The sequence below is a fragment of the Neophocaena asiaeorientalis genome, unplaced genomic scaffold, assembly GCF_003031525.2.
Source record: "Neophocaena asiaeorientalis asiaeorientalis breed wild unplaced genomic scaffold, Neophocaena_asiaeorientalis_V1.1 scaffold5, whole genome shotgun sequence".
In the NCBI taxonomy this organism is placed as follows: domain Eukaryota; kingdom Metazoa; phylum Chordata; class Mammalia; order Artiodactyla; family Phocoenidae; genus Neophocaena; species Neophocaena asiaeorientalis.
In genome coordinates, this window is record NW_020174698.1 from 7,273,632 (window position 1) to 7,295,236 (window position 21,605).

Here is a 21,605-nt window from a genome sequence, read left to right on the forward strand (position 1 = left end):
TAATGCTATATTCTTACAGGTGAAAACTAGGCTTAAATAGCATCAACTTGCTAACGAATTTTTCTCGGACTGTCACAATTTCTGGTGTGATTAGCTGACTTAACTATTAGCTGAAAAGGTATTAAGTTCCACAGACAAAGCAAATATTCCCACTTAGAATTACTATATCAAATTTTGTTTCCAACGAATTGTTAAGCAAAATAAAATAAAATAAAATGGTAAAAGCCAAGGAACCTATCTAGATAAAGTTAATCCACAACAGGCTGGGGTCGGGGGTGGGGAAGCACCTGCATTTCTGAGATTGCTACATTTGTTTATCTGTGTGTGTTTTTATATGTGTGTGAGTCGGCTTGGAAACAAACATGTACTTTCAGTCTGGCACTTCTCTTAGGGTAGTTCTCTTCCTGAGCTCCAGGAAATATGGTGTTTATATCAGCTTCATGGCAAGCATTAAATTAGTTGTGTAATAAATTTCATTTCCAGTTAACATTCATCAGACATGGTAGAAAAAGTAGCTCTCTTGAATATCAGTTTTGAAATGAAATAGAAACGGATGAGAAAAACTTCAGTAAGTATTGCACCATAGACAACTCTAGAAAAACAGCTATTTCAGGTAAACATAACACCGTCTCTTCCGATATCTATAATTTGTTTTGCAAAAAAATATCCTAGAGGCTTCATTAATTTATTTGTAGATTCAAAATGTTGACACAGAACAGCAACTATGTAGAGTTGTGAAGTAGGGATGCTGTGGCCCACGGGACAGGGTGGAAATGTCCAACTTAATCTGATTCAGCTGTTTCCAGCAACTCAATACAGTATACATTTGATTTTATCTGTCTTTAAAGAAAGATTAAATAAAACCCATTATTCTTATTGACCAGTTAAAGCAAAGTAGCAAGAAGCAAGCACTGTCTGGACTTACTTTGTTTCCCAGATACAGAGCTGGCGCGCTCCAGTAGTAGCTCTGGGGCAGGGCTTGTCGGGCCTTCACGCTGCTGATGCTGATCTGCTGATGTGGATATAAGTCATCCGGCTGCGGAGTCACTCGAATGTGGCCAGAGATGTCAGTCAGATACCAGCCACTCATGTCTTGTATCTTAAAGAAAACACACAACCATCGTTACTTAGGAAAAGAAACCCCACCCACTTCTTTTCTCTTTCATATTCCTGTAGTGTTCATTTTATGAAAATTAAAAACGCAAGAACTATGAAAGTTTAGAAAAAATGAGAGTTGTGAATATCATTAAACTTATCAGAGGTACTCAACTTTAGGTACCAATTATTTTTTTGCTTGATGTTTCTAAGAGTTTGTATGGTATGATATAGTAACCTGCTTTTATTGATCCAATGTGCTTTTTTAAAATTATGATTATAAATACTTCTTTCTTAAAAATAGAAACTCATTCAAAACTACACATAATGTTATATAAATTATCAAATAGTTGAACTTTGATTTTCATGTTTTTCATTCCACTAGTAATTTCCTGTTTCGTATAGAAAAAATTATTTCAAAAGGTGTTATGTATGTGTTTGTAAAGCAGAGGAAGAAAAAAGATATGAAAGGTAGCTTTTCATTTAATATTTCCTTCCTTTTCATATATTTAAATTTAAACTTTGAGGCTCAAGTGCATTTGAATCTACCAGCTCACAATACTGTACCTATTCCTTCCCATGAGGTTGGAAGCGTTGTAGGAACTCCTAGCCTAGATCCTTGGCCCAGAGAAGGGAGGAGCCTTTAAGGGGGAATTAGGGAATACATGATGATTTGCTTTTCCATGTTTATACTCCAGCCATGGGTGGGCACACAGCTACAATTCAAAACCATCCAACCTCGTCAGGACAAAACACTGGATAGTGGGGTTTGTGGCTACCAGGTGCCCACTAGATGTGTATGAGCTGCTTGGTGCTGTAGGTGGTGGGGAGCAGAATGGTAATGGTGATAATATGTGGATGAAATATTTTAAAAAATTTCTTCATGTAGAGGTCATTTGATTCTGCATCTCCCAAAGCTGTAGAATTGCTGGGACTGCCCTGGTCAAAGAAAGAGAGATTAAGTAAAAGCTTATGGGATAGCCACACTACAAGATACATATTACTTCCTTCTCTTCCCTTTCCAACAACATCATCAGACATTCTAAGACAGCCCAGTGAGATTCAGAGAAAGTTCTTTCCAGAAGACCTACTGAAATGCAAATATCAATGGACCTAGTTTCTGAAGAACAAGGCTGAGTTCTACCTCTGTTCCTCTGCTAAACATAAAACTTTAGTACATTAATGGAACAGTCTAGAGGGTGAGGTGCGACTCTACAAACAAAAGAAAGAAGTTAGACTAGATGTTCATATGTTGTTGGTTCTAAATAATCTGCTCCAAAAGCTATGCATTTGATAATATGTATAGATTCAAATTTAGGTATGAGAATACAATCAGAAACTACTCATAATATTTCAGACTTTACAAGCAATACAGGCAGAGAAAATTTTCATAGTTGTGTTAAGGATTAGTTAGCTGACTGAAGTTGAAAGGCGAGAGTAGTGTTTGGAAGACAGTTTTATTAAAATAGTGATCTTTGTAAAAACCAACCCTAATCATAACAGTCTCCTGCTAAAATCCTCCAATGACTCTCCAAGGATAAGAACTCAACTTCTCAGTAAACTCAGCCCTATGTGGTATAGTTTCTCATTCACTCTGTAGGTTTCTCTTTCTTTCCCCAGCCTGTTTCCTGTTACTCTGTACTCCTAAGTGCTGCCACATAGGCTATTTGAAATTCCCAAAGGTCCTCTTTTATAAGGAGACAAATCACTGTCTGTGGAGGGTTGAAAAGGCAATGGGAGTAAGATGAGCAGTGAAGGTGGGAAGGGAAACATGTTTATGTTTATGGTAGAGGAAGAATATCCCAGTAACTACTAAACAGGTAATAATTTGAACTTTTTCAAATCAATTAAGAATGAAGGTATTGTTCAAATTCAGTGTCTCGTTTTAACGAAGAAAGGGCCCTGGCAACATCAAATCACGACTAAAGGCTGGTGGGTAATATGTACCATGTATATAGTTATTAAAGGAGTTTTTATTAATAGGTATCCCAAAAATACTGGTGAGTGAAATACATAATCCTTGATAGCACAATCTGATGTTTTCTCTGTTGAATCATCTGCCCTTGAGGCTAAAGCAACATTAATTCCGTTATTGCTTCACATAATAATCATGGTCACCGGAAAGGCTAGTGTTGACTTATTCTAAGAAGTTCCAGTCTACACATCGGTACAAATAAAATCCTAAAGGCTTTGGTCAAAGAGGCACAACTAGCATTTGAAAGAAAATTCTATCACTTCTTCATGATAAGTTTAAGTAGAAGCTCACTACAAGAAAAAAATTAATTTCTTATAGAAGGAAAACAATAGCAAGAAGCCCCGTGGAGCAGCACATAGGATTCAAAGGCTGTTGCTTACATTGCCATAGGTCCAGTAGGAGCTCTGACATCTGTCTGAAACCCCTGAACAGAAACACTCATCACAACCTCTATGATTATCCTCTTGCAAATTGAAGAAGCCGAATTTGCAGCGACTACAGTCTCCTCCTTCGACATTTTCCTATAAATAGAGAGGTGGATTAGCAACAGAGGTGCCCTTCAAAATGGAGCATTGTCTCTATTTCTGTTTATGAAAAATATAAGCTTTCTATTCTTCATTTTACCTCTTAGCCTTATTTAAAGTATAATGATATTTTAAAAAATCTTCTCAAAAGCTTCTTATTAAGTTATACGCTGTCCTAACCACACTGATGGGAAATAATTTGGATTCTAATCTACTGCAGTAAGTTACAATTTGATCTTCATCTCTGTCAAGGGTATGGAGTAAATGTCATGATAAATACAGCAATAAGTTAGACATTTGGTTTACTATTTACCGTTCTATGCTGTTGAAGTACTTCCTCTTAGGAACACATGATATATGATAAAAATAAAAGACATTAAGCTAATACATGGATGTAGAATCGAACATTGAAATTATACAGATGGTAAAATACTTTTCACTCCACATATGAAAAATCCATATATTTGAAGCAAGCATAAGAATCTGACAGGTAGAGGAACTGGGGCAGATAGTTATACTATTTCCCTGATGAGATCCAGTAGGAAGGGAGGAAAATTTTCCCTGGTTAATTTTCAGTGTTTCCTTTAACCCGTTGGTATAGCCAGTTAATCATATAATAACATTATGGGAAAAAATAGTTCTCATTCAGTGACTGCTCTCCAAATTGGTTTCATTAATCCTAGGCCCAATACACTGAAAAATTATTTGTTTATAGGTGGGATTCAAGCCAGGGAAAGCTGACTATACGATGAAAAGCTGGGAAGGGTGTAATCTCTCAACTTAAAGAATGGTTAATCTTGACTAATGTCTTCCGAATGAAAGTTCCCTGCTTTCCAGGAAACAGATTCTCAATATCCCCTACACACGAAATTGCTCCACATTTTTGCTCTTCCTTGAATTCCCTTATTACTTCAATTCTGAAGCTTTCCTTTTCCTTAGAGAACTAACTTCTCTCTCAAATGTGTTCCCATTGCCCTTTACACATTGCTCTATTCTAACCACAAAAATGTACTGCTGTATCTTCTAAGATTATTCTCTCCAGCTACATACCATAATCCGTTCAGGTAGAACCCTGTCTTACTTACCTCTATAGTACCAGAAAATGGCACTGTTCCTGGTACAACACTGAACACTAGCTTAATAAAACTTTACTAAGTTTAAATAAGTCTCTTGGTGGTCATATTTTTCACGTAGTAGATGTTTCATAAAAACATTTTTGAATAAAGCAAGATTGGTCAGAAGATGGGATAATAAAATCTGAGAACATGGGGGAAAGACAGAAGAGGGAAGAACAATAGAGAAAAAAATAGACAAATTTATAAAAAATAAACAAAAAAGTTCTCCTTGTATCCAATTTATTTGAAAGTAACTTCTGGGCTCAATTTCTATGAGTTATTTACCACCTTAACCATTTCTACATTGCCGGGAGCCTAAACAAAGAGGCATCTCTAGGCCCGTTTCATGTGTCAAACTTTAGCCTCCCAATATGTACACAGATTTAATGACTGCAATGATATTTTTGCTAGTTTTTGTTTCTAAGGTAAATTTCAGATTTTTTGAGATGGTAGATGTCAACAAAACTAATCAAACTAATTTCAGACCTAAGGTGACAAATAAATCCCCCAAACCCTGAAGTTGAGAGCATCTTCAGAAGAGTACACAGGCAGGAAAGATGAAACATATCTATAATCATAATTTAGTTTATCCTGTTGAAGACAGAGTACAGCTGTTCTGTACACTGTGTTCTTACGTGGTTGGTCTAATCTACTTTCGTTTACTCTAATTTGAAAGCTTGGAATACCACTTTTCTGAGATTCAGACTGAGTTCAACAATTAGAAAGTTTTAGACATCAGTTACATTTTCTGTAACAACATTTTCGCCTGGCAATATGACCTTGAAAAGTAATGATTAAATAATAGCAATATTCAATTTAATTTAATAAACCGAAGCATCACATTAGGGTAGACATTCTAGGGACTATAAAGATGGGTGAGTCAAGGTCTCTGTTTTTACAAGCCAGCATCTGGAGTTGGGTAAAAAGATACATTTACAATCAACCTTAATGCAAGGTGGAATATGAAAAGGTCATCTCAGGGCTTCCCTGGTGGCGCAGTGGTTGAGAGTCCGCCTGCCGATGCAGGGGACACGGGTTCGTGCCCCGGTCCGGGAAGTTCCCACATGCCGCAGAGCAGCTGGGCCCGTGAGCCATGGCCGCTGAGCCTGCGCATCAGAAGCCTGTGCTCTGCAACTGGAGAGGCCACAACAGTGAGAGGCCCGCGTACCGCACACACACACAAAAATAGATCATCTCAGAAATAAAGTAAATTATGGCAACACAGAGGAGGAGGGGCTAGTTTCTGCTATGAAGGCTTGAGGAGGATTTATGAAAGAGTGGAATTTGACTTAAACTTTGGAGCATGGTTTAAAAATTCGACCTGTTGGAGGGGACAGAATAGAGGCCTATGTTAGTAAAGTATTAGGAATAAGAAATAATTCAAAGCTTAGTTTGACTTCTGGGGTTACTGGAGACTGAGTAAATAAGGCCAGTTATATGAGGACTCCATATCTACTTAATTGACCCCCAATAAAAACCCTGGACACCAAGACTTGGGTGAGTTCTCCTGGTTGGTAATACCTCATATGTGTTGTTACATACTGTCTCTGGGAGAATTATGTATGTATGATTTTACTGGGAGAGGATAACTGCAAGTTTGTGCTTGGCCTCTTCTTGATTCTTCCCTATGCACCTTTTGTCTTTGCTGATTTTAATCTGTATCCTTTTCACTTTAATAAACCACAAGTATAACAGCTTTTCAGAGTTCTGAATCCTTCTAGTGAATCATTGAAAATGAGTGTTGTCTTGGGTCCCCCAACACACCACCGTAAAGATAATAGGATGTCTACACCTATAAAAACAGGTTAGCCAACTGGTAGTTTTATTTTGTTTATTGTGATAAATCTTTGAGGCAAAATATTTTAGATCCTGCTACAGGTCCTCAAGCTAATCCTATACTCAATTCACTTCAACCCTCTTCACAAGCAATTATCAACTCATGAATTTGCAAAGACCTTATATAATATTGTATAGCATCCCAGCTTGAAGCCACCACTTTAAGTTTCTAGACTTCTACTTTTTCAGTCCTGAGTCTATACCATACTTTTTCTTTATTTCATACTTTCTCTAGCTCCTAATCAGATTGAGCTAGACTCATTCAGTTGAGAAGTTCTTGGTTCTGACTTTTCTGTAGCTCTACTACAGTTGAATATTAAGCCAACACTAAATAGTAAATATGGTAGATATAGTACCTATATGTGTGTCCTTATGGACTGGTTAAAGAGCCTCTTGAAGCTGGTAGGAAAATGAAGAATCAGGGAGAACATCTTTGTAGCTCCCTAGCACTCTGCTTTCTGGACATGTATAGAATTAATTAGTTCTACTCCCTTTTTAGTTTTAGTTTTTTAGTTTTTAGTTTTAGTTTTCTAATCTCCCTTGAGAGAGTAATTTCTTATTGAAGGATTGTGTCTCCAGAGTTTTCTTTAAAAAGATACTAGTTTTAAAACAGTGATTACTAGAGGACATTACAGTTTGATATTTAATAAATTTTAGATTTTTAGAGTGGCACAATTCAAACACAGAAGCATGGTGTTCCAGGACTTTTATTGAACCTTCATAGAGACAGAGGTTCCCCACTTTCTAGTAGTTTGCTAATACATGTGATCTTGGAAGCTTGGGTCTCAATTCTTTTTATGGGTTCCCAGGTGCATAATTGCTTTTTCAAAACTTCTTTATGACCCATCAACAACTGTCATCCATGAAGCAACCCCTCATTGTATTCCTAATTTATTTTCAGCTTGATGGGTAAGTTTTATGGGTAAGTTCATTAAGCATTTTAATTTCCTTTGCTATCAATATCAAATTATTAATAAATGCTCTGTATATCACTTCTCACTGTTTTTTTATTCTCTGTAATTATTCATTCATCAAATCATAGCTGAGCTACTACATATAAGGCATTATATGAAATGCCAGAGGGAATATAAAAAATGCCCTCAAGACAATTATAGCAAAAGAAGTAAGAATGTGGACAAAGAAGTATAATATAAGGCACAAGGGAGTTACTGCCCTAAGAGGAGTATTGAGTACGTGCTCTGGATCTGACACCAGATTTATGACCAAAGTTCTCCAACCCCCTGAAGGAAGAATAACACAGAGAAGCCACAAGGCTGAAAGAAAAAGATGTATCCCAAGGTTTGTTATGATAGGAGTAAAATAGGCTACTGCAGCATTGTTCTCTTTGATTAGAATGTTCACAGATGTAAGAATGTCTATTGTAGATCTTTTAAATCAATCAATCCAAACAGTAAAACCATCATTTTTGTTCTTTTCTTGCCACTTATATTACTAAGATCTTCAAAGGCAAATACCTTATAATGTGTCACCATCCAACTCGGTCGCCAAAGCACAGATGTGAAAACAATTGATCCTGAATACCTAATGATGATGGTGAGAGTCTGTGACTTCTAGCCCAAATACTATTTTAGTCATTATGAGACGTCTCTTTCCTTTAGCTATTATTCTATCACTTCTTTGTACGGATCAACTTTAAAAAGAATTGTTAACATGTAATTTAATACAAATTTTAAAAGTTGTTTTAACTGTTTATCTAAACAAAATGGGGTCTAATCTATTCTCTCTCTCAGCATTTCAAATGGATAGCTCTTGTCAATCCAGTATATTTATTTTAATATTTTATTTATTTAGAGTTCAATAGTGATTCTAATTTACAAATTTAATGGTTATTTTTATACCTAAACCTATGAAATAGGTAATTTCCAGAAGGCTCCAGACTTAATTTCCAGAATGCTCAGACTTCCACTCTAGAGATTAACATTCCCTTATATGACCATATTTTCCTAAAAACAAATATTCTAGTTTTTTCATTTCTAAACCATTACTCCAGTTGGTTATATTAACAAAAATTAAACAGAACTAATGAGAGTTAATTATTTTTTCATTGTCAAATATTAATTCACATAATAAATATTTGTATTCTCTTATGTATCGTGATAATAAAAAGTGTCACTTCAGACCAGTGGTTCTCAACCTAGTTTTTATTATCTTATCCCTAAGGAGCCTCTTTAGTCATTTTTTTCATAATCATCTCCACCATGAAATTTTAATTCTACAGATAAACTGCATGTGCTTATGTACTGTGTGAATATGTTTGCCTTATACATAAAATGGATATGATATTTTTGCCCCCAAGAACAAATTTTCATCCCCTTAGAGAGAAATATGTGCTTTATATACATATTTCTGTTGAACATATTTAGCTGAGTATCTAATTAGATATTTTGTGGCCTACTCTATAAAAAATATATGTAATAACTGTCCTTTTTGTCTTTAGTACTTTTTTTTCCCTAAAAACAAAGTTGAATTAGAAAAATCTGACTAGGTTCTTTTTTCTTGAAGTGACATACTGTTGGGTTGACATCAGTTTTATTTTTGCTATAGTTTCCTTAGCAGTTTCTCTCTTGAGAAATATAGTCACAATAGTTCCCCTGTATTCTTTCTTATGAAGCCACCTTCTTATAAATTAGGAACAACTTCAACAGTACATGTTTATCTGTGATTGTTAGCCAACTGGGAATTCTATTGACAACGTTTCCAGGAATATCTCCACTGACATTTAAGTTATTTTTTGTGATAAGTGCTTCAGAAATTTTGCAGTCATCCTTGTTTATTGGGGTGTTTGTAGTCAATTACAGATTTTCCTGTTATGGCCTTCATTCTAATGTATCCTAGTATTAAAAGAAGTTAACAAAAGAAGGATAATTAGATAATTAGCATTATTTCTTGAGTGTTTACTCTTTAAATATACTGTTCCAAGGCTAAATAATAAATACTTGGTGGGTTAGAAAGAGAGAGAGAAGAAAATAAATGAAACTTTAGTTCTCACTTTTTACAACCTTAACTTTTAATATTAGAAAAAACAATATTTTTGAACTGTAACTGTTGCAAGAGACAAATTCTGGTATATACCTTTAATGCTAAAAATTTTACATCTATAATTTAGATTTTGGATCAAATATATAAATCAAATGCCTCTTGTAAAAATGCCCTGGGTTCGAGCCTAACAAGTTAAAGAGGTAATCATTCCTGTACATAAACGGAAAAGAGGAGGGAAACTCAAACCAATAAAAATATTAGCACACACCATAAAAGTCCCATTGGGGAAAATAATGGAAACATCTCTACTTGTAAAAAACAATATAAATAATCAAAAAATTAATCCAGCAGGTATTTATGATTATACTTTATATTTGCACAGGGCTTCAATGTTATAATTACACCTATTGAGAGCTGGGCAAGAAAGATTTAGTATCACTTTATGGATTAAGAAATATGAATCAGACAGTTTAAGTAACTGTCAAAGCTTCACACTTTTTTTAGTTTTCTCCTTTCCTTCTTTTTTATGTATGAGCCACTGTGTTATCCTCTTATTTTTTTAATGATGAAGAAAATATACAGAATTGATGTCATCACAGCGGTGCAAAAGACATTAAATGGATTGCAAATTGTGAAAAGATCATAAAGGAAAAGAAACAGGTGACAAGTGACTATGGCAGAAGAACGATTTATACCGGGGGATAAAGGATAGCTTTGCTGAGAAGTGGAACTGAGCCTTGAAAAATGCCTAGTAAGCAAAGGGAAAAGGTCAGAGTGAGGGTTTCCCAGCAGTCTGAACGGAATCTGTAAAATTCCAGAGTTAGAAAGAGGTTGATGACTCAAGAAATTTAAGCAAGGCTGGAAGACAGTGGCTGAAGCTCAAGAATATTCTGGCGAGGTAAACCAAGGTCAGATCACATCATTTTGTGCGTCAGTAAGAACTTAATGTAAAGTGCAATAATAAACCCAAAGCAAAACAAGATGAAAATACAGATTTTGATTTCTAGTCTTTTACTTCACTGTTTATCTTTCCATTATGACTTTGATAAAAATAAAAGCACATGTTCCTACCTAGATCAATGTCTATTTATATTATTTACCAGAGCCTGCAATCCAACTGACTTTGGATACATAATACGATGCCAAACTTCAAAAGAGCCAATTTTTAGCATGTAGTACTTAAAATGAACAAATACCAAGAGTCAGAACAGTATTTACATTTACTTGATTTGTCATATGTCTGAGATTGTCTTATCTCTTGTAATTTACCAGAAGAGAGAGGAATTTTCAAAATTTTAATAATGCATAACAATTAGTAAATACTTTTGTGTTGCATTGTTTTCATCTTTTGAAATATAATTAGGATGGGGTGCTCAGTAATATCATTATCTAAAGAAGGATATAACAGAAAATCTTATGTGTAGAGGTAATAGTATTTGACAGTGTATTAAGTGAGAAATTTTGTTCACCTCTTTTTAAATCAGGAAATCCTTTTTTTCCTTCAATTAGAGAAAGTTTAAATCTGGAATTATTTTAAAGCATTAGAAAAGTACATATAATATGATAATTATCCACTACCCACAACCTAGAGGCAAAAAATATGAATGTTTTCCCAAGTGTGCTTCAGTTATATTTTTAAAGAAATAAAACTTAAGCACATTTGAATCTCACTTCTCTCACTGCGCTTCTATCCTATTCCTTTCCCTTCTTTCTCTAGAGTTAACTATTATTCTGAAATTAGTACACATAATATCAGTGTATTTAAATTTTTAAAATTTATATTTGTGTGCTCACAGAATGTTTTATGTTTTACAACTTTACATAAATGATAACATAATGGCATTTTTTTCCTTCACTTCACCTGAAATTTATCAGTGTTTTTACACATAAGACCTATTTCACTCACTCGAGTTGTTTCTTGTACCAGATTACATGAATATATTATAATTTATTTTTTCTTCTTTATGGATATTTAGATTTTTCCTAATTTTCATTATAACAAGTAGGTCTATGTTGAACATCTTGTACATGCTTTTATACATGTTTATATAAGATTCTTTTGGGGTAAACATCTAGATATTGAGTTGCTGGCTGACAGGTTTTTAATATCTTTAATGATACTAGATAATGCCATATTGGCCTCCTAAGTAGTGGTACTAATTCATCCTAATAACAGCATTTCCATTTCTCCAGATTTTCACCAGCACTTGATATTAGCAGCTATCTCCCCATTTTAAATATTACTTTATGGTCTTCAATAATCTTTTAAAAAATACCTGTACTTGAGATATTTATTTCTAAGCACCACATAGTTTTGTTACTATTCTAAATATTTTTATTACATTTCCTAATTGGTTATCACTAGTGTATAGGAATGCTACTGCTTTTTATAAACTGATTCTTGTATTCTGCAATCCAGTGAAACTCTTCTGGGTTCAAAATTCTTTGACTAAAGTACATATATTCTGAGAAGTTTTTTCAGTGAAGTTGGACTATTAGTGGGAAACACAATAATCTGATATTTGTCTCTAGTTTTAATATTTTTCTTTGTCTTGACTAGTGGGCAGGGCTTCTACTATAAGACCTGCTGGTGGTCTTTTTTTTTTTTTTATCTTCTTCAAAGGATGTATAATTTTAATTCTAAATAATTCTTTACTCCTTCATTATTACTTGAATATTGTTTCTCCCCAATTTCATCTAATCTCTTCTTTGGCCAGTCCTGCTAAATTTTGTTTTTTTTAAATCATTCTATCAGCCATGCCACTTAGCATCTCACACTTTTATTTCTTTATCTCCCTATGACAATTTACAAGTAATTTCCTCCATTCTGTATTTCTGATTCTCTATCCAGCAGTTTCTAATCTCTTGTTCAACCCATTTACTGAATTTTAAATTTCAATGACTACATATATTTTTATTTCTAGAAGTAAACTACAGTAACGTTTTTCCACACCTGCGTACTCTTTTAACATAGTGCCCTATTTTGTGTTGTTTTTTCCCATTTTTTCTTTCTTTGTTCGTTTATTTTCTAGTCATATTTTTATGACTGTACATTTTCTACATATTTTATTCTATTATTTATATTATAAAATTATGATTACATATTTTGTTTATAATTTTTTTAGACTATCCTATTTCTTTTAGTTTTTAGTGTACAAAGATTCTGAATTTTATGGCTTCTGCTTCCCTTTTGTAGTTATTTTCCTTTTGTGCAGTACACTGCTTTCCAGTCAGCTCACTGTCAGTTAAGGCTATACTTTCTTTCCTGTGGAAATACCATTTGCTTGACTTGTTGAAGAATTCTAGCACAGAAAGGGAGAATAAAGCTGACCCCATTCCCATGTGGCACACAGGTTTGAGGGTTTGACAATGCACTATTTTTACCCACCTAGAGCCCCAAAGGAAAGAGAATGTTTTCTAGTTGCCACTCCTAGCTTGCAGGTGCAATTTTCTCGTGCCTGTTTCTTTCACTGCCAGGGGACATTTCTAGAGTCTAAGCTTAAGTGAATTCAGTTCCAATTTCCCTCAGTGAGTCCAAATCCTAGTGTCAAGTCTCAGAAAAGCCATTAAAACTCTAAACTTTAACCCCCGTCTTAGGACTATGACCAGTCTCCCACCCCCCACCCCACCCCCCAATGACCTTAACTGCACAGTTTTGCTTGAGTTTATGCTTAACTCAGACTTCCTTCTTTGGTTTAACATCTAGGAAATTCCCTTTCTTTCCTGAATCTACGTGATTGCAAATTTATTTGCTCTGTTTTATCCAGAATACTTGTATTTGAAACAGCAGAAATCGGAAAAGCGGTGTCAACTTTTCTCAGTACTGCATTTTAATAGAATGTTAGTCATTTAAAATTTATAACAGAAATAAATTTAGGCCCAAGACTTTATGACAAAGTACTTTCTTAAAATGTTTACAAACTTCAGTAAATATTCTTTTCTAAAAAAAATTATGGAAAACTGTTATATATTATAGTGAAAAAGAATAAATGTGCAAATGTTTACTGGTTAATAGACATTTTGGAAATTAACGCTTTTATAGATATCACTTTACCTGAATTTAAGTCTCTAGTATCTTAGCTTCTCAATAATGTTTTACCTGTTAAATAGCATTTGATATATGTTGTTTTGAATAATCAACTGACAATCCTATGTCAAATCATGTTTTTGTTAAACATGCATATAATTCATGACTTTTAAAATTATGTAGATATCTACTGAGACTTGCTTTCTGCAAGTTTTTATCCCAAAAAACATTTAGTTTATAAGAACTTATAGTAATCTATTTAAAATATCACATAGTTGAAGGGTAACTCTTTTCATGATGCTAGTTACTTAATTTTTCATTCTCTTTTATGATTTCTTAATTGCTTATTGTGTTTTAATTGTCTATGCAGAGCCTCAAGTGACTTTGTAGAAGACATTTTTCTTATTAGGATTATAATCACTCTTAGTGCAATATTGAGGCAGGCAGAGAGCAGGTGGTGGCTCGAGGAACTATCCCTCGGATCTCTGCTAATGGCGACAACTCTCCTGTTCTAGCCTTTCTCTATATATTTTTCAAGGAAAATGAATGGGGTCTGCCTCCTTTATGTGTTTCTCTTCCCTCGCAAAAATACTGGGCATCTCCCTTCTATATATAGTATGTGTGTAACAATATTCCCTTTCTCTTTTTTTCTTATAATTTTTTTTTAATTCATTTTTGGCTGCTTTGGGTCTTCATTGCTGCGCGCAGGCTTTCTCTAGCTGCGGCGAGCAGGGGTTACTCTTCGTTGCGGTGTGCAGGCTTCTCATTGTGGTGGCTTCTCTTGTTGCGGAGCATGGGCTCTAGGCACGTGGGCTTCATTAGTTGTGGCACGTGGGCTCAGTAATTGTGGCTAGTGGGTTCTAGAGTGCAGGCTCAGTAGTTGTGGTGCACAGGCTTAGCTGCACCACGGCATGTGGGATCTTCCCGGACCAGGGCTCGAACACGTGTCCCCTGCATTGGCAGGCAGATTCTTAACCACTGCACCACCAGGGAAGCCCCCTTTCTTTTTTGTCCAGTTTGATTTCCTATATTCTAGAGACTTAAGAGGTTTCTCTTCCATTTTAAGCACAGCTGTGTCTGTACTTTATTTGAGCAAGTGGTAAAGGTTAGAGATTTCTGTGGAGTTTTGGAAAAGGAATAAATCACACACAGGAAATATATTTGGTAAATATTAGAGAAGATGCATTAAGAGCCTCTAGGATTGCCCCAAAAGACATACAGGATGAAGATAGGTGGTGTCCTTTAAAAAGTGATCACCCACAGACCACTCCAGTCTTGATCTACAAGTGTAAGTCTCCATTTCTGATAATATTAGAATAAAAGGTACTAACTCTAGTTAATTTACTATATATCAGTACATGGCAACTCTTTACCATGGACTGTACACTTTCTGCCTGTTTATATGGACAGAAGTTTTATTGTTTCAGTGGTCCAAGATAGGTACCTAAATTATCCTTGATAAAACATATACCTATTATATAACTATTATAGTATTTAGCTTCCTATTTCAGACATTCCTGTCCCAATAAATGAACACTCAACATCAATACTAATATTTACTTCTTATTTTATGGTCTAACATTTGTATACATATGCACACTCATATAACAACTATCAGCATATAATTTATAGCTGCCTAGAGAAGACTAATGAATTAATAAAGGAAATATTCTTAATAAGATTCCACCTATGTTTGAGAACAAAGAAAAAAAGAAGTAACATTTATTTTTACATCAGTATGGAATGCTAACTTTTTCAATGGAGTGGTTATTTTCTCAGCTAATATAGCTAACACTGTCTGATCTGAACGTTTTGGAACTGATTACTATAGCTAAAGGAAATCAGTTTTATCTGTTTAGACTTGGGCTTGCCTCTATGTTTCCCCTATGTGTATAAGCTGCAGGTGTAATATATCCCTTGGTGTTAACACGATTATCTGAGTGTATACAACAAATAAAGTTGCAATTTCTGAAAGTACTCTTGGGAGGAAATATTGAGCATTTAATCAATTCCACTAGGGTTTCTCACATTATTTGGTAATTAAACAGAGGATTTTGAACACGGTATTTTCAGACCTATCTGGGTTCAAATTCAGAAGACTATTTAAAAATCTAGAATAAAACCCTTGACAGAATTATTTTCAGAATTAGATACAAAGCTGAAGTAGTTTTGAGTGTACAGTAGATTTAAAGGATTGCTAGTTTTACTGTTGTGTATTTTAAAATTAACAGACTAGATAGGTAGTGGGGGAAACCTGTTTTTGTTATAAAATAACACATTCTCAAGGTGACTTATCTTCTGTATTTGTAGGTTTTTAGACAAATGGCATGTGTCTTGCTGCAGTGAACCTGGTTCTAAAGACACTTAACAGGAATGCCACCAATAGAATAGAGAATGGAGATTTACAGACGTTCTAATTGCTTAATGCCTGCAGATATATGAGAGAAACCAAGAAAAATGACCTTTGCTCTAAACAATGGGACATTACTAGAATAAACAACATACCTTGCAGTTACAGGGTCCAAAACAAGGGTCCTCATTTGTGCTCCCTGCACCACTGCAATTACAGGGTTTGCAGTCTGGGTAGCCAGTGTAGCCCCTGGCACACCGATCACAGCTCACCCCTCTGAAGCCAGGTTTGCAATGACAGGACCCAGGTGCCAGACCTAATGGTAGATGAGACACATATCAATATTTTCTAACTGACTCATAACCCCCCTCAGACTATCACAAGATGGGAAAGTGCCTTGGGCAGAAAAATATACTACTTGAAAAAAAACCCTAACAACAATCATCTAAGTACAACATCACTAACTAAGTACAACAAAGAAAAAGACTAAGGGTGTTCAACCTAAATGTCCATCGACAAATGAATGGATAAAGAAGATGTGGTACATATATAAAATGGAATATTACTCAGCCATAAAAAGAATGAAATAATGTCATTTGCAACAACATGGGTACAATTAGAGATTATCATACTAAGTGAAGTAAGTCAGAAAGAGAAAGACAAATACCATATGATATCACTTATATGTGGAATCTAAAATATGTCATAAATGAACTTATCTACCAAACAGAAACAGACTCACAGACCTAGAGAACAGATTTGTGGTTGCCAAGCGACAGAGGGTTGGGGGAAGGATGGACTGGGCGTTTGGGATTAGCAGATGCAAACTATTTATATAGAGAATGGATAAACAACAAGGTCCTACTGTATAGCACAGGGAACTATATTTAATATCCTTTGATAAACCATAATATAAAGGAACATGAAAAGGAATGTATATATATACCTATAACTGAATCACTTGGCTGTGATTTACACAACATTGTAAATCAACTCTACTTCAATAAAGTAAATTTTTAAAAGAGACTGAGGGTGTTCATGGGAATACATATTTGGGGGATAAAAAAGAATAGAGGAGGGAAATAATAGCCATTTAAGTTTGCTTATTTTAAATAGAGAAATGCAAGAGACAATTTTTATTCTTGTCTTTGATTAGAAAAATAGAAAAAAAACACATGAAAGAATACAAGTTATTGACCTTCAAAATCTGGAAAAATATAAGAGCAAATCAGTAAAATATAGTCCACTCAAAAAACAAAAGAAGGGAGAAAAAAGCAAGGAAACGTTATGCTGAGAAAACATAAAACAATGACAGAAAGAGTGCCAAACATACATACTAACAATACATAAGTTAGTCTTACTCTTTCAATTAAAAATATGTGCATGTAATGTTCACAAGAAATAGACAAAATGACAAGAAATATTAAAAATAAAAGGTAAATATACATTAGGAAAGCATATAGAAAATTAAAAACAGTTGTAGTAATATTAATGATGGCCAAAGTAGAATTCAATTAAAATAAATTCAATAGAACAAGCTCTTTACATTACTAAAGGTACAATAAAAACATAATTTAAGTTATTATATTTATGCTCCAAATAAGCACTAATTAGAAGTACAAAAAAATATAGACAATGAAAGATACTGGAAATCAAAGGAAAATTGAAAAAGTCACTGCAGATGTGGTGGAAATAGCAAGAGAAATAGAATTAGAAGTGGAGCCTGAAGATGGAACTGGATTGCCACAACCTCATGTTATACTTTAATGAATGAGGAGTTGCCTCTTCTGGATGGGCAAAGAAAGTGATTCCTTGAGATGGATTCTACTCCTGGTGAAGATGCTGTGAAGACTATTGAACTGACAACAAAGAATTTAAAATATTACATAAACTTAGTTGATAAAGCAGCCACAGGGTTTAAGAAGATTGACTCCAAATTTGAAAGAAGTTCTACTGTGCATAAAATACTATCAAATAGCATTACATGCTACAGAGAAATCGTTCATGAAAGGAAGAATCAATCGACGTGGCAAACTTCACTGGTGTCTTATATTAAGAAATTGCCACAGCCATCCCAGCCTTCAGCAGCCACCACCCTGATCTGTCAGCCACCATTGACATCAAGGCAAGACCCTCCACCAGCAAAAAAAATTGCAACTCACTACAGGCTCAGGTGATGGTTAGCATTTTTTAGCAAGGAAGTCTTTTTTAAATTAAGGTATTGTGTTTTTAGACATAATGCTATTACACACTTAAGAGACTACAGTATAGTGTAAACATAACTTTTATATGCACTGGTAACCAAAAATTAGTGTGACTTGCTTTATTACAGTGGTCTGGAACTGAACTTGCAATATCTCTGAGATATGCCTGTAACGTTTAACATTAATACATTTATTTTTTTAAATCATATGTATAAGTCAAATGGAAAAGAAATCCGTTCAATAAAGGTTGCAGATGCATTCCCCCAAATTAATATTTGTTTCTGATGTTAAAATCTCCAGACCTTGATACCAAATGTAGAAATACTGCAAGTTATAAACAATGTCTATTAATGTTTGTTTCTGGAAATATTATGAAGTAAATGTCCATAAAGACTTCCTTGTTCAGAACACTTGACTATGCAGGATGAAATTAAAGATAGACAGTTAGCAGAGAGAGATATATATAAAATGGTTGTGCTGTTATGAAATAGAGAAACCCCTTGGAGATCAGAAACTAAAAAAATTACTTTCTAGAGTGGTAAGCCAGTCCTTAAACCAGTGTCTTTCCTGAAGTTGACTAATTCTGATTAACTAGTCTAGAGCATGGAGCATGGTTTTTATGGAACAAAAGACAATTTCTAGGTACTACTCAAGTTAGGAGGACATATCAGAGAACTTTACATATAAACTCAAGACTCCTGAAAGGGTAAACTAGAAAATACACAGGTATGTGTGCACACACACACACACACACACACACACAAAATCATGAAACACACAAGAAAACAAGGCCCTGATAAAGACTTAGCAGAAAAATCAAACTGCAGAATCAAATAGATAGCAGAGAATACTGGTAACAGATACAAATGAAAAAATAAACATAGAGCTGTCCTGTCTTCTCTGTGATTTCACTTTCTATGGTTTCAGTTAACCTATGGTCAAACATGGTCGAAAAATATTAAATGGAAAATTCCAGAAACAGACAATTCATTAGTTTAACATCAAGTGCCTTTCTGAGTACAGTGATGATATCTTGCACCATCCCACTCTATCCTGCCCAGGATGTGAATCATCCCTTTTGGCAGCATATCTCATCCCACTGGTCACTTAGTAGCCATATTGGTTTTCAGATTGACTGTCAAGGTTTTGCAGTGCTTGCGTTCAAGTAACCCTTATTTTACTTAATAATGGCCCCAAAATATGAGTAGTGATACTGGCAATTCAGATATGCCAAAGAGAAGCCATGAAATGCTTCCTTTAAGTGAAACGGTGAAATTTTTCAACTTAAGAAAGACAAACTGTATGCTGAGGTTGTTAAGGTCTACCATAAGAACAAATCTTCTATCTATGAAATTGTGAAGAAGGAAAAGGAAATTTGTGATAGTTTTGCTGTTGCACCTCAAATTGTGAAAGTTTTGACCACAGGGCATGATAAGTGTTTGGTTAAGATGAAAAAGGCATGGAATTTGTACAAAAAGATATTTTGAGAGAGAAAGACCACATTCACATAACTTTATTATAGTATATTGCTATAACTGTTTTATTTTATTATTAGTTGTTGTTACTCTTGCTGTGTCTAATTTATAAATTAAACTTTATCATAGGTATGTCTGTATAGGAAAAAAACATCGTATATGCAGGGTTTGGTACCATCTGCAGTTTCAGGCATCCACTGCGAATCTTGAAACATACCCCCAGGGATAAGGGGGGACTGTATTTAAATGTTTAAAGAAACAAAAATAATATTAAATATAGGTGAATTAAAAGAGACTATCAGAAAAACAAAATGCAGTTAGAAACTTTTCTTATAAAATATACCAAAATAAATTCCAGATGGATTAAAGAATTAAGTATCCTAAAAAGAAATCAAGTGGTCAAGATGAAAGTGGTCAAAGGTACAAACTTCCAGTTATAAGATAAATAAGTACAAGGGATGTAATGTACAACCTGATTAATATAATGAACTCTGCTGTATGTTATACATGAAAGTTGTTAACAGAGTAGATCCTAAGAGTTCTCATCACAAGAAAATATGTTTTCCTTTTTCTTTTATTTTGTATCTATACGAGATGATGAACGTTCACTAAACTTACTGTGGTAATCATTTCATGAAGTATGAAAGCCAAATCATTATACTGAACACCTTAAACAGTGTTGTATGTCAATTATATTTCAATAAAACTGGAAGAATAAAAGGAAATAAAAACTAAAGAAATAAATAATTTGTGTAAACTTGGAGTAGATAAGAATTTTAGGATTATAAAGGCATGTAAGAAATCCAATAGAAAAATATTGCTATGCATAATAATTTTAGTATGTCATTATTATAGCTAAAGTGGGTTTTCTAAATTTTCATAGGTTATTATATAAAAATTTTAAAATTATATACATTGAAAATTCTTATCTATAATAATGAGACACAAAGAAAATCCAGAAATTGTTCATAACAAATACGACATACTATTAGAGCTCTTACAAATCTATGGAGGGAAAAAAACCACCTTACACCAAAAAGAAAATTAAGGAAACAGAAAATTCACACACAAAATATTTTTCTCTAGCAATCAGGTTAATGCCAATGAGATAGTGAACATCATTTCTCATGATCTGGTTATTCATTCTGACTAAGAAATCCAAATCATTAGACTACATCTGAGACTGTTTCCTAAAGAGATCATCAGACTAAACAGGAAGAGAAAAATGTATCATGGTTATATGTCTAATTATTCAACTCAAGCCCATATTGAATAAAATAGATCTAATTATAATATTACAAATATTGATTATTGCTTTCAATTTAAAATTAGAAAAATTAATTATTGGCCTGGAACCAAATATCTCTACACAATTTTTGAAAAGGTGAAGATGCAATTGACAGACATTGTCAAGTAGGTTGAAGATCAGGGGAGCATGTAAGGACGGTCTTCTTCTCAGTTTGTGTAGTATGACCTCAAGAGATAAAGTCCAACTTTAACAAATCAAAAACTAGGAATTTAAGCTTTTTATTTAACATGCTAAAAATACCACAGAAGAAAAAAATTATAAAAAGATATGAATGGTAGGAAGAAGGTGATATGAATGAAATGTTTGTGTTCCAAGATGGACAGTCAATAGGCAATATTTAATGGTGACGAAAAATACTAAGAATATTATTCAGATATTGTTTGAAAGATAAGTTCTTCCAAAAGAACTTAAGAGGAGGAAAGGATCAGTGTGATTAAATTTGGAAATGAGACTAGGGGTGCATAAGTTGAAGAGGACACTTTGCTGTTTATTTTATTACCTTCCCTACTGTTAAAATTTTATGTGACCATGTGTTGTTTTTATAATAATTGAAAAATCACTATTTTGTATAACTGTAACTTATATAATATTGTACATCAACTATACCATAATTTGGAAAAAAGAATTTAGAGCACAGAGGAAAAAAATAATTGAAAAATATTTATATCCAGAGATCTTCATTAAAGCATTGGTTA

The 21,605-nt window shown here is 34.0% G+C and overlaps 1 protein-coding gene across 1 annotated transcript in view; it reads right to left on the reverse strand.

Annotated features, from left to right (window-relative positions):
* Positions 1-21,605, reverse strand: part of LAMA2 (laminin subunit alpha 2) — a 588,138-nt gene that overhangs the window by 291,121 nt on the left and 275,412 nt on the right. The window contains exons 13-15 of the mRNA XM_024759015.1: positions 16,078-16,238; positions 3,451-3,591; positions 926-1,099 (exon numbers count right to left, since the gene is read on the reverse strand). Of these exons, the coding sequence (XP_024614783.1) occupies positions 926-1,099; positions 3,451-3,591; positions 16,078-16,238 (476 nt within the window). The remainder of the gene's footprint in view (positions 1-925; positions 1,100-3,450; positions 3,592-16,077; positions 16,239-21,605) is intronic.